The 14,535-nt window shown below is 32.0% G+C and overlaps 1 protein-coding gene and 1 long non-coding RNA gene across 2 annotated transcripts; both read right to left on the bottom strand.

Moving 5' to 3' along the window:
• Positions 1 to 7,324: 7,324 nt before the first annotated feature.
• LOC145824107 (G2/mitotic-specific cyclin-2-like) lies at positions 7,325 to 9,227 on the bottom strand. The gene is made up of 6 exons (XM_082923712.1): positions 9,128 to 9,227; positions 8,922 to 9,017; positions 8,728 to 8,813; positions 8,392 to 8,640; positions 7,425 to 7,481; positions 7,325 to 7,366 (listed from the first exon to the last, which is right to left on the bottom strand). The coding sequence occupies exons 1-6, from the start codon at positions 9,225 to 9,227 to the stop codon at positions 7,325 to 7,327; spliced, it is 630 nt and encodes a 209-aa protein (XP_082779838.1).
• Positions 9,228 to 12,201: 2,974 nt separating this feature from the next.
• Positions 12,202 to 13,948, bottom strand: LOC145792907 (uncharacterized). Its single transcript, XR_014333081.1, has 3 exons — positions 13,847 to 13,948; positions 13,574 to 13,622; positions 12,202 to 12,391 (listed from the first exon to the last, which is right to left on the bottom strand). It is a non-coding gene; the product is annotated as an uncharacterized LOC145792907 (long non-coding RNA).
• Between the last annotated feature and the right edge of the window lie 587 nt (positions 13,949 to 14,535).

The raw sequence follows: 14,535 nt of genomic DNA, 5'->3' as shown, positions 1-14,535 counted from the left end.
GGGTAACCTAACCTTCTACTCGTCTTCGTGACTTTATTGTTGGTTCTACTGCTTTTTCTACTTATGAACCGACCTCCTATCGTGAGGCTCGCTCTAATCCTTTTTGGCAGCAAGCTATGACTACTGAATTGCAAGCTTTAGCCAAAACTCATACTTGGGACATTGTTGATCTTCCTCCTAGCAAGTCTGCCATTGGCTGCAAATGGGTATACAAAATCAAGACTTGTTCTGATGGATCTATTGAGCGCTACAAAGCCCGCCTTGTTGCCAAAGGCTGTAACCAAGAATATGGTATTGACTATGAAGAGACCTTTGCTCATGTTGCTCGTCTCACCTCTGTTCGCAGCTTGATTGCTGTTGCTACCTCCCGCCAATGGGATCTTTATCAACTGGACGTCACCAATGCTTTTCTTAATGGTGATCTTCTCGATGAGGTATACATGCAACCTTCCCCTGGGTCTACTTATCCACCTCATAAAGTCTGCAAACTTAAGCGTGCCTTATACGGTCTCAAACAAGCTCCACGCGCTTGGTTTGCCAAGTTCAGCTCTACTATTCATGACTGTGGTTTCACCTCCAGCTCTTATGATACTGCTCTGTTTATCCGGAAAACAGCTCAAGGGACCACCCTGCTTTTACTTTATGTGGATGACATGATTATCACCGGTGATGATATCGATGGTATTCTTCACCTTAAACAGTTTCTTAGCCATCATTTCGAGATGAAAGACCTTGGTCCTCTCAGCTATTTCTTGGGTCTTGAAATCTTCCATGATTCTACGGGTTCTTTTATCTCTCAGGCTAAGTATAACTCTGATCTTCTCACCCATGCTGGTCTTACGGATTGCAAGACTGCCTTCACTCCCCTCGAGCCTCAGAGTCGTCTTACACCTCTTGATGGCACTCTTCTCTCTGATGCTACCCTATATCGTCAGCTGGTTGGCAGTCTTGTCTATCTCATTGTTACTCGTCCTAATATTGCCTATGCCGTTCATATTGTCAGCCAGTTTATGTCGGCTCCTCGTACCCCTCATTATGCTGCCTTAATTCGTATCCTTCGGTATCTCAAAGGCACCCTGTTTCATGGTCTTCATTATTTCGCCCGCTCCTCTCTCCAGCTTCGTGCTTTTTCCGATGCTGATTGGTCTGGAGATCCTACTGACCGCCGGTCTACTACTGGGTTCTGCTTTTTTCTAGGTGATTCTCTTATTTCTTGGCGCAGCAAGAAACAATCTCTTACTGCTCGTTCCAGTACTGAAGCCGAATACCGTGCTCTTGCTGATACTACTCAGGAGCTTCTCTGGCTTCGTTGGCTTCTTGCTGATCTGGGTGTTACCTCATTTGGTGCTACTGACCTTTTTTGTGACAATCATAGTGCTCTTCAAATTGCTCACAATGATGTTTTTCATGATCGCACCAAGCACATTGAGATTGACTGCCATTTTATTCGTCAACACGTTACTCGTGGTACTGTCCATCTCCATCCGATCTCTTCTGTTGATCAACCTGTTGATATCTTCACTAAAGCTCATTCTCCTGGCCGCTTCATTGAACTCATCTCCAAACTCCAGTTAGTCAATGTTTTTCCACCTTGAGTTTGAAGGGGGCTATTAATATATAATGTAATATATCATGTATATAGTATAATGTATAATAGTATATTATAATGTAAAGAGCATAGGGCATAGGAATCCTCCTTTCTTCTTTCGGTTGTAAAGAAGAAACACCACTCACCACTTTCATTATTCTTCATTATTATGTCTTCTCTTCTTTCGGTGCTTTCTCTATAAATAAGCATCCCTCTTGTAATCAACTGATATAACATTTACAACATTAATTCAGATATCTTACATATCTCACACGTCAAGTCCTTTATTCATGTAAAAAATCACATTGATTGTATATCGATAGCTACTTGATCTGATCAAATTTTTGTCAACAATTTATTTTGAAAAATTATATTTACCGTTGACAGAAATTTGATCCGATCAAGTAATTATTAATATCCGGTCAATGTGATTTTTTAAATTTTTTTAAAAAAAACATATAAAAAAATAGATAAGTGATATAACTCAAAAAAGACAAAAAACTTGCTTTTAACAGTGTTGTCAAAATAGGCCAAAGCTCCGTAATTAGGAGGCTGAAAGTTTTAAAATATGTAATTCATCAAGATTAAAACTTGCTCTTGACATGGGGATTATGCAGTCTAGAAGTGAAAGCGGATGCATATAAATCATGAAACATTTCGACAACAATCAACCATGTCTACCGAAAAGCTAACCCATGTGTGTGGACGGATAAATTAGCTAAACAAGCCAATGCTTGATACAATTGAGGATGGATTGCAACATTGATGATGCCAGAAGGGTTTCATTTCATTAATCTATCACATAACTCCACTAATTCATTATATGCACGCATACACAGAAATCATAACCTAAAAAGCATCTAAGTAGAAAAGGAAAACGAAAATGAAAAACACAGAGAAGTCAGAATAATAAACTACCACCAAAAGGCAAGTATCTATCTATCTATCTATACCTTCTCCTTCAGCTTCTTGCAACATTAACAACAAGCATACCCTGCACCAGTACAATTTGTTCTTAGCCTATTATCTATCTATATATATACACACACGTATACTTAATTTAATACTAAAAAATCGAATAAGTTATTAAGCTTTTAATATGATCACATTACAAAAACTCAAGACCTGAATTTGATTTCATATCAAAAGATGATACTGGTTAGTTGTGGATTTGCATGCATGTTCGACAATAAATAAGAGCGAAAATGGGTCGGAAAGATAGTGAATATCATAGGTACCTTATAATTTAAAAAAAAAAAATAACATAACTTTATATTTTTTTAATCATAATAATAATAATAATAATAATAATAATAATAATAAATTCATAACCAAACACTAAGCCATAATTAAAGATCTTATGTTATAACTAAAATAATATTATAATTAAACAAGAAAATTAGTAATAACTAAAAAAAAAAATGACATAATTAGAAATGTTTATAATACAGCTCTTTTAAGAGGTGTGTATCAAAGGGGTTTTTTATTGATAAATCTCATTTAGAGATGTTCTAACCCAATAAGTCTACCAAGAAAAATTATAGCCTAATTAGTCCCATGTATTTATACTTTTATTCCATAAGGTCCTTTTTTCCTGATTTATGTGGTTTGTTGGACTATTATACCCTTATGTTTATTATTGATATGTATTACATAGAAAAAGAATATACACATTTCCTTTTTGTTGCTATCTTTATTTTGGTAGTTACCATTATTCACGTTTTTTTTTTTTTTTTTTTGGTGTGGATAAGTTTCATTCACATATGTAGTATTATTTCATTGGGCTAGTGTTAAACTCTCTATTTGGTAGGCTTTAGAAATTCTAATTTACACATGGTGGTGAAATAATATTATATTCTTCTATTTTTGTGGTGAAGCTTTGTGTTCCTCCATTGTTGTTCTATGTTAGAAACTTTATGTTTCTCCATTGTTAGAAGTCGAAACTCTGTTTATATCTAGTAGTTGAACAATCATTTTTGTTACTATTGAACAATTGAAATAGTCGATTTTCACTTTTTTCAATTTTGTTTTATATTTTCACGTTACAGTGTAAATGTTTACATTGGTATGAGTTATTTTTTTTAAGGCTAGTTGTATGTTAATTATAAATTGTGAACATTCATATTGTATTTTGGTCTGAATTTTATTTTTTCGAAGATTAATTATATGTTTGTTGTTTGTTATGAATATTCATATTGTATTCTAGTATGTGTTTTGTGTTTTTAAAAAGTTAATTATATGTTTGTTATTTATTGTGAACATTCAACTATATTTTGAATTTCATTTAGGTTTATTGTTATGTTGTTTTTAAAATTTTCAAATTTTAAAAGGTTCAAAATTCATGATTTGAGATTTTCTCCATGGAATGCGGAAGAGATTTTCTTCTTAGAATAAGGGAGAGATTTTTTTTCATGGAATAAGGGAAAGATTTTCATTTTAGAATGAGGGAGAGATTTTCTTTATAAAATGAAGGACTATTGTTATGTATTAATTTCAAAATAGAAACATGTGTAAAAAATTAGAAATGATGATTTGGTCATATTACATTAAACATAACTTAATGGAATACTCAAAAAAGAATATAAGTTAAATGGAATAAAATACTTTAAAATAGAATTTATTAAAAAATGACCCATAAAAAAGTTTCCCATAATAATAATCACTCACTCACGATTGCTATATGCGTATTTTATTTATAGAATTTGCCCCAATAAAAGAGCTCAAAAAACCTTTTCTAAATTTATTAATAAAATTCTCAAAATTTTAATTTTAATTTTAATTTTAATTTCTCACTATACCTACCTTTTCCCCCCACCATCTCTACCACGACAGTGGTCCGGAGGCGGTGGTTGTGAATGTGGGCTATTTTAGGTATTATTGAAAGTGTAATAGGAAGGAATTAAAATCTAAAATTTGTAGCCTTGCAGGTAAAGTATAAAAAAAATTAAAAAAAATGTAATAACAAGTTAATTTGGGGGTGTAAGTATAATTACTCTTATGTATCCCCAGTTTTTCTTCTGATAAATTACATTTTACTTTTTTAATTATTGTTTAATATCACCTTATTTTCATCAATAAAAAATTATAATACTTAAGCTCTTTTATTTATTTATTTTTTAATTATCTTTAGGATAAAAATACCATTTGCATTGCATTAATAGAATAAATAACACTTTACTCCATTTGAACTATCACCTAATATCACTTTATACCCTCAAATAAGATAAATAAAAAATTTACTATTTTGAATTATAAATTTATATTAATGCAAATATTTTGTTAACGATTTGTCTCTTAACGCTGTGTTTGGTTGGAGGATTTGAGGAGGGATTTGGAAAGGGAAAGGGAAAAGTTAGGTGAAATGTAAATAAAATGTACCTACATTTCACTTAGTTTCACACACTTTTTCCCTTTCCCTTTCTAAATCCCTCCTCAAATCCCCCAACCAAACACAGTATAAATAGATAAAAATCTGACATTTGACATACATATGACATTTTGAATGAAATGTCCAAAATGATATTATCAATCTATTTGGTTTAGTTTTTAAAGACTATTTTTAAATTTTTTTATTTTTTCAAATTTTTAATCTTTAGTGAACTTCTTTAATTTTTTTAGTTAATCTTTTTCCTTAAAACTTATTAAGTACATCTAAGATAGATGCATCTAAAAAGTAAATATTTATAAAGAAATCTAAAGCAAATTACTAAAGACAAAAAAACACAAAAATATAACAGCTCATTGTTTTTTTTTTTTTTTTTATAAATTTCTTCTTTAGTAAATTTTTTGAAAATTTATTCACAAATATTTACTTTTAAGTGCATTTAAAAATTTAAAAGTTAACTAAAATATGAAAAAATTTACTAAAAATACAAAAAACAAAAAGAATCTCAAAAACTGTGTTTCAGTTTAAAAATCAAATAATTTTTTAATTGAGGGGATAAGGTCATAGTTTAAAGAGGTAAAGTGTAATTTATACTTATAGTTAAAGGGGTATTTTATTTATTCATTTTTTAAATTGAAAAAAATTTAATAGAAAAGGTTTTGTGTTACAATTTTTAGTTTTATTAGGTGTAATGAAAAGAAACGAGATTTGAGGGAGGTAAGATGTAATTTACCCTTTTTCTTTTTATTCCTCTTTTTTATGACCGCCGTTTTAATTTTAAAACTGCATTTTTATTTTTGTTCTTGTTTTGTTATTTTTAATGGCAATTGGCAAGTACATTTCTATTATTATAAAAAAATTTATAATATTTATTACTGAATAAATTTTACACACACACACACATATATATATATATATATATTACGTGAAGCTACACAATAAATATTAGGAAAATGTATGAGGGCCACAATTTTTGTGGCCACAATGGCTCAAAACAGCCAAAACGACGTCGTTTTGGCAGTTTTGAGCCATTGTGGCCACAAAAATTGTGGCCCTCTAGCATTGTTGTAAATATTATACGGACATGTATCATTTATTATATCTAACAATAATAATAGAATCATTTTTTGTTTTTTGATATGGTGAATCACATCATTATTGTGAAAATTTGGAGAATCTGACGTTCTTAAAAATAAATTTACTAAAAGATTGGAACAAAATGTAGTGGTTGGAAAGATTTTAAAATAGAAATGGGGTAATGATTTCTCCTAATAATAATGGTAATTAATCAAGAATAAATAACATTTGGTGTTATACAAATAAAAAATTCATGCATAACTTTCATATATAATGATGTGACTTATTTTAGACTATTTATTTCAAAACAAAACATCATTAAAAATAAAAAGTTAATTATCTAAAAGTCCTATTTATAAATGTTATGGTAGCTCAGATCCTATTTAAGATTTTTTGAATTAATTGGTCCTATTTAATAAAATTGATAATATTATCAGTTTTTTTCAATTTTTAAAACTAATAATATTATTAATTTTGCATAGTAGTATTCCAGATAATTATTTCATTAACTGATGGAAAAAAAAAATAGAGCATAAGATTAAACATTTTTATCCTTCTACTTATTAGTTTGATTCAACTATCTAATAAAATCAAGAACATTATTAATTTTTTACAGTTTTAAAATTGAGAACATTATTATTTTTCTCATTTTTAAAGTTTTGCACATCAATATTCCATCATCATGATCGTTTATAAACATAAAATGTTCAATTTTGCGCAAAAAAAATAATTCAATTTTTTCAAAAAAAACTTATTTATTTATTTATTTTAATTTTTTTTTTGCACATGATTTTTTTTAAGTTTTTTTAATTTGAAAGTTAATATTTTAAAGCTTTGAAAATTAAAATAAATGTCAAATTATCATATTCCTTTATAGATAATCATAAATGATGAACAATCATTGTTTAAAAAGTAATTCCGATTATTAAAAATTTAATGAGACTTGAAGGTTCAAAAAAATTTTGTTAAGACTTAATGGAGTATAAGTTCATAAATTAAAATTTACGTGTAAATATCCAAAAATAAATTTATTTATAATAATGACAATACTTATATCATTCACTGCTGCAAATCAAGGATTTAGCGGCGTTTAAAAAACGCCGCGATAGGTCCTAAAAACGCCGTCAAAACATTTTGTGACGTCAAAGCATGAAAATACATTCGAGTGCATCAAATTTCTTACAGGATCGAGGTTTCCCATAAAAAGGTTAGCTCCAACATCCAAGCTCTTTTTATCTTGATTTTAAATCTAGTTCAAACAAAGGCTCTGAAAGTCAAACCATGAAATCATTAATGATGGCTTCTGTGGCAATATCCTAAGCATAAGCATAAAGAAACAGAAAATGATGCATAACAAGGATATAACATTCACACCTTATTCACTCTTATTGGCTTCCCATAAAGTTTAATCATATTCAGAACTTTTATTGCCTGCATTGTGGATTTAAAAAATAATAGATAAATAAAATTAAAAAAAAGAACTGATCATACAGCTATGAGCAAGTAGGGAAAGCAAAACTCAAGAGAACAGTAAAATAAATGCAAAGAGCATAACTGATGAACAATAAAGAAAGTACAAAGCAATGAAGCATAAATATGACAAAAAATGACCAAACCAAAACAGACTTCAGCTCCAAAATTGCAGTATAACCTTGAAACATAATCTTTATCCAACAGAAGGGAGACCAACATGCTGATAAGACATTCAAAGGTGCAAGTAGCAAGATTTTCCTCCGAGAAAAAACAGTACTCTTAACTAATTAACACAAGCAACCACCAATATTTACATTCAATTAAATGTTTTACACACCCAATCAAAATGAGGACCACTGTGGGCAAAAAAGAAGGGGAAAAAAAAAATGTAATCGATGTACGTTTCATTCAATCAATCACTACCAGATGAGTGTTGCATAAGGACCTAGGAAATTTCCCATATCAATAATAACCAATGCAATCAACGACAGTTCTACTAACAAGGAACCTATACTTCACTTTCTTTTTTTCATACAACGACGCAAAGAACACTAGATGTTAGCTAAAAAAAAAAAAAGCTGCAAATTCCTCTTACATCTTGAATCAACTCTTTCCCTCAGCAAAATTATCCTTTTGACCTACAGATAAATAAATAATAGTTGCAAATTATAATCTTTTTAAAGAAAATCTAGAACAAAGCAATAAATTCTATCAAAAGCATGAAGACATAAATCACCATTAATAAGAACATGTATATTCCTTGCTTGTCAAATTTAATATAATCAAATCTGGTGCCCAAATTTCAGTGAAACCAAACAATTTTTAGATCAGACATGGTTCTAAATGATGAAAACAGAACACCAATTACCTCTGGTGCCCAAATTTCTTCATACTTGCAAGCAATTAGCATTGAACTAATGCCGACCAACTGAAGCTCCCTCCTTGGGACAACATTCATTGAAAGGCACCGATCAACTATGTTAATTGTGAGGTAAAGGGTCTCAGGCGTTAGTTCAAACATCCTGTGAACCTCTGTCAACCAGTCTATGAGAATTGATCTCATCTTTGAATTGATTTCAGGCTGTGAATCCATGTAATCGTGAACTCGACTCTCACCCTACCATAATAAATTCCCATTATTGAGCAAAACATGTCGATAGATAGAGAAGGTAAAAAGATAGAAAAATAAAGGCCAAAATAGTACCTCTGTTAACTTGTAGAACTTGTAGATGTCCTCAACATACTCCACAACTGCCAATTCATTATCAACATCTGCTGCATCAATGTCTACTAAGTAACAAGGAATAATATACATATACAAATAGAAAAAGTATGTACAGAGGGGAAAGAATTGATGATGAAATTAAAATTGAGAGAAGTCCACACTAACAACCTTACTTCGAGCAGTGAGGATCGAAGTCAAGGTTTTGACCTCATTCCAAGAAGACCCAACTCGCGACTTTCTTGCAATGACAGCAATAGGCTTTTTCAAGTCTGAAAAATGAAAATAGAAGAAATTCATAGATCATTTTGTTTGATGCAATTTTTTGTTGGACCTTTTCTTTAGATTTAATTGCTACTTGCTTAATATGGGCACACAGCACCAATTAATCCTTTCAATCGAGAGCTCCAAGCCATCAGCATCCCAAGGTGTCCCACTTGGAGGAATGGGGTAAGCACTGGTTCAGTCGTCAAGCATGTCATCTTTGCTAATATATAATAGTACAACACTAATTTTGTGTATATTTTTCATTTCCCTAAACTATCCAAAGAAAATTAAATTATGCATTATTAAAATCCTTTTACTTCTATATTCATTTAAGGGTAAATGTTCAAGTAAACACATTATTCTAAAGAACTCCCTACAACTGCCTAGAACTCCCAGTTAATTTTAAAAATTCCCCTTCCTAATTAAGAGGCTACTTAGTACACCTCTCTCTCTCTCTCTCTCTCCCTCTCTCTCTATAATGGGGTCAAATCCTTTTGATGTTACAAGAGTGGCAGCATATCAAGAGGTTTTAGAGGAGAGTTCAGGCATTGGCAAATTATTCCTGGTACATGTGACACTTCTCCTATCATGGCCAATCAGTTCTCTAATGCTCTACTCTCCAACTCCTCATCTGCTAGATGTTTTTTATTCAGCTCTAGGAAATATAATATGTTAATAATCTGTTATAATACATTATTGGTGTTGAGTGATCTATTGATTCATGTTTGTAATGCCAATGGCACAAACTATACACATGGTTCATATTTCAAGAGGTGTTTGAGATGTTACTGTCTTATTTTGTAAAGAACATGCTGCATTTTTGTCATGTAAATATTTACTTTCTTACTAGAATGTTGTGTTTGATTTTATATAATTATTTTTACTACAGATTTTTATATCTCGAGACAAAGGGAATAAAAAAGAATACAGAAAGTAATCAAAATCTAAAAGTATGAGGCAAAGGCATCTTAGAAGGAAAAAAGCCAAGGCACAAGACTGTCAACAGTCCAAATTTCTACAATTATTCACTAATTTCCTACACCAAATCACATCATGTCTTAATAGATTTATAAAAGTGAGAAATTAAAAACTAGTGATATTGGTACTTTTACATTGTTAGTTCTTCTTGAAGATAAAAAACTAGCTTGAAGATAAAGAGACAACAGATGTACGATAAAATGCAACGACACAGAAGAAGAAATTAGCAAAGATGAAAGAACTAGAAATGAATCAGAAATCAAGGCATAATTGAAAGAAAATGAACTAGCAGAAATCCTGAGAGAGAGAGAGAGAGAGAGAGAGAGTTTCCTGTCATCATATATCCACACTCAGCCTTTAGTTGCAAAAAAAAAATTGACTAGTAGTGTACACTGTACCCACCTCAGTATATGTGATTAGGCATAAACTAAGTCATAATCAAGTGACAAAAGCAATTGGCTGATGACTGTGTAATGTTTTCCCTTTCTATGATCACACTCCACCACCAGATGGTATGTTTATATTTTGGACCCAAAACTACCAGTTCTTTAATATAAATTTAGCTCATGATAGTCTCCAATGCTAACATGGAGGGGGAAAAAATATCCACTCAAAACTATCCTAGGTCTCATAGCTAGCTATATTCAAGGAGATGCTTGAAATACAAGTAGCCAAAATTGGAAAGAATAAACCTTCTTGATTGGCTTTAGATGTTCATTGCACATAGAATTGGCAGAAAAGATAACTAATCTAATGCATACAATAAACACAGAACAATGCTTAAGATTATGATGTGGATGGCACAGCGCATGCACTTGAAATATAAAATATATACCTGGGCAATCACAAACTCATAGTTGCTCTTAAAGCGCTTCCTTATTTCGCTCTCGGATTTAGCCAGAATATTCTGTGTACTGCCATTACTGATTCCTGATATAAGAGCAATCAAAGCAGTAGTATCAAAATTTATGAGATCAGCTTGACGTTCAAGTCCTTTTGTGGAGCAAATTCAGCGTCATTGACATTGACATCCAAGGGGCCTAATTTCATTCTAGAAATGAGAGAGAAGAAAGAGGTAGCCAAGTTGAAAGGAATGCAGTCCTCTCTAGTGGGGGTTGCAGCAGCAGTAGCAGACAGGAGCAGGAGTGAATCCTTTAACCCCCCACTTTCTATCTGTGGAATGGAATCCCTATCCCTATCCCTATCCCTATCCCTATCCCTATCCCTTGAAAGATCAACCTTCATTTGAAGGACACATGGAGGAGGAGGATGAGGAGGTGGTGGAGGTGGATATATCCAGTCACCACCACCCTCTAATTCCTCAGAAAGATGGAAATGGAGAAAGTGGAAACCCAAGTCAGACTTGCCCCAGTTTTTGGGACAAACAACCCTTGAAGCTTACCTTACAGAATAATTCAATCAAAATCATGGATTTTATTCAAGATTATTTTCACTGCTTAAAAAAATTCAATCAATTCGAGAATACGCAATAAACATAACAAATGAAAGAAAAGATTATAATACCTGCTTCTATTGCTGCCACTGCTTCCAGTGCTTCCACTGTCAAAGTAATGAAGAAATTTGGGCCCAGCATTAAATCAAGTAGAAATGCTCTACAAATTGACTAGGAATGTTAGGCCGGGCAATAAAATTTCAGGAATGTTGGACCCAACATTAAAATTGAGCTATACAAAATGGGATAGTTAAACAGAAATTTCCTCACAATCTACGACATGAATAAATTGTGCCTTTGCACTGTCAAGTGGAAAGCAACAGTATAGATCACAGATTGCTTTCAAAAGGATAACCTAAAAAAGGCATGAAAACCACATAAAAATTAAGTCTTTCGCATCCACAATTGACAACAATTGAAACTAATAATCTCAAAACTTCATGGACAAAATTTGAGAAAATTAAGTATAGCATAACATCTTCATCAAATTAGTAGACACTGACCATTGAATCTAATTGTCATAAAAATATACTAAACATGAATTCTTGAGGTGTTGCAAAACAGAGAGCAATATAGAACAATCTCAAATTCCATAAAAGCAAACCAAACTACGATGATATTCACTAACCTTATGTAGCAAAGCTTCTCTCTGATATCCCTAACAGTCTCAAAGTCAGGAATCTTACTTACCATACCTTCACTAAAGACTCTTATACTCCAATCAAAACAAAAGCAATTACTGTGAAGAACATTAATGGGAAAAAAAAAATACAATATATTTGTATAAACATAACAAAAATCTAGATAAAACACTATAAAGAGAACACAAATAAAAGCAAAGTGGTAGTCAAAATCTTTACCTGTTTTGCCCCAAACTACAGGATCAATAAAGGGGCCGATCTTGATAGTTCAACCCATTCCCTCTTATCACTAGTCCAATATCCAGATCTGACAATGTGTGATCAATAAGAGTTTTTAAACTTGGAAATAAAAAAATAAAAACTAATTTCTTTAGATCTAGATCAAGTTTAACAAAAGGAGGTACAACAGATTTCATTAACTAAGCTTTTGCTAAATCAAGTGCAGGAAGAAGTGTGAGCCCATATTTTATTTATCTTAACAATGAAATCTAGAGCACAAGACAAGCATGCACATAAGAACATAGTTTATTAATTGATGACATGTTCTTCAGAGTCAAGAATTATCACATGAACTTCACATATGCCTCTGCACATGTCATATCATCCTACAAAACATAAAAATGTTTGGTATCTTCTAGAACAACAAGATTCAACAAAACCACAAACCCTAAATACCTTAACAATCAAAGATGAACTGCCTTAGCTGTCCTACAAAAGCTTAGTTGGTCTATCACATTTTACATAGTAATTCAATAAAATCTTGTTTACAAGTTTCAAGTGGAGCCCTTTCCAATCTCCATCCATCTGTTCTGCCCCTTTACATGTCATCCACTAGTTTCAAATGAAGATAGATAAGTGAAATAAGAAATTCAATAGGCCTAATATGAACTCTAGAAAAGCGATTGCTATAAATGCTTCTTTTTTTTAATTATTTATATATGATCATGTAGACATTAGATTAATAATACTATCATAGCATATGACACCTGGACACCATATAACTGTTCCAACAATTTATTTCAGCTTTCAGCCACTAACATGTGAGAAAATAACACTTACTTTTCTCTTATAAATGAGGAAGTCTCACTAATATGCTATTAGTTCTTTACTTCTTACTTTGCTGGCAAATATTTTCAGAAGACGTGCATTTGATTACAGTCTAAACTAGAAGCAAAAGTTGTGAAGCAAAAGTTGTGAAGCAAATTGATCATTATTTTGTCAGTAATCAATAATGAGATTTCTAGATAGCTCAATTGCCTACACTACATCTATATCAGTCTTCATCACTACTGTCAACTGATTAAACCAAACTGGAATTCATAACCCAATAGAGCTCCATAGAACAAAAAAAATATACAACACAAATCTGACTAATAGTAAGTTATATAGAGTTAACCAATTTAGATGAATTGAGACTAGCATTTATTTATATTAGAAAAATACATAGAATGGCAATTACATAGAAGAGAGAATACATATAGAACAGAACCTCTTCAACTGCCTTCTCTCTAAGGCTTCCCCCAATTCTCGATCCTTCTCTGCGCAAACAAAAATCAACAACCAAATCAACATTGTACTTTAACAAATCAAAAATCGAAAATTTGCCTAATAGTGATTTGAGCAGAACAATAAGTAAAACTAGAAACGAAGAAGATAATGATTTAAGCAAAAAGTGGAAACAGAGCATAAAAGAAGAGATTCACAGAGCTGAAGAAACATCTAAGAAGAAGAGTTCCAAACAGAGCACAGAAGAACATCTAACCTCTGATCGAAGAAGACGAAGATCACGGATCTGAAGAAGAGTTCCAAATCACGGTGCTCAAAATCGAACTTCAAAATCGCAATCGCTCTGTGCTCAAGAAGAATGAAACAATAATTTGAGAGAGTGATAGAGGATTGAGAGAGAGAGAAATAGCCACTGAATTATTCAGTTATTGTGTGTATTATTAGGAGATTTACACTCTCTTTTATAGAGAGGAAAAGCTACATAGGGTGCCACCAATTTGCACCGAAAGAAGAAAGTAAATGGGAACATTCATTATGACTAACACTAACTATCATATTCTAATAGCACTGATATACACTAACCTTTATACAATAATAAACTAACACTATACAATAATAAACTAACACTAACATGATACAATAATAAACTAACATCCCCCCGCAAACTCAAGGAAGGAAAGCATCAACCAAGTTGAGTTTGGAAACAAGATCATGAAAGCGGCCAGAAGGATGAGCTTTAGTGAAGATATCAGCGGGTTGATCGACTGAGGCAATAGGAAGAAGATGAACAGTTCCACAGGTGACATGCTGGCGAATAAAATGACAATCAATCTCAATATGTTTGGTGCGATCATGAAAAACATCATTGTGAGCAATCTGAATGGCACTCTGATTGTCACAGTAGAGAGGGGTAGGAGCAGATGAAGAAACACCCATATCAGCAAG

The sequence above is a fragment of the Camellia sinensis genome, chromosome 1 (genome assembly GCF_055761805.1).
Source record: "Camellia sinensis isolate YWXY chromosome 1, ASM5576180v1, whole genome shotgun sequence".
Classification (NCBI taxonomy): domain Eukaryota; kingdom Viridiplantae; phylum Streptophyta; class Magnoliopsida; order Ericales; family Theaceae; genus Camellia; species Camellia sinensis.
Note: the sequence above shows the minus strand (reverse complement) of the source record. Positions and strands in the feature narration are given on the sequence as shown.

Excerpts from the sequence above, each read along its gene's own strand:
- LOC145824107 (XM_082923712.1), bottom strand. The coding sequence starts at position 9,227 with ATGACATGCTTGACGACTGAACCAGTGCTTACCCCATTCCTCCAAGTG. Across the intron at positions 8,641-8,727 it reads AGTTCTACAAGTTAACAGAG|GGTGAGAGTCGAGTTCACGA; the intron begins GTACTATTTTGG and ends TTATTATGGTAG. Across the intron at positions 7,482-8,391 it reads AAGAAATTTGGGCACCAGAG|GCAATAAAAGTTCTGAATAT; the intron begins GTAATTGGTGTT and ends TCCACAATGCAG.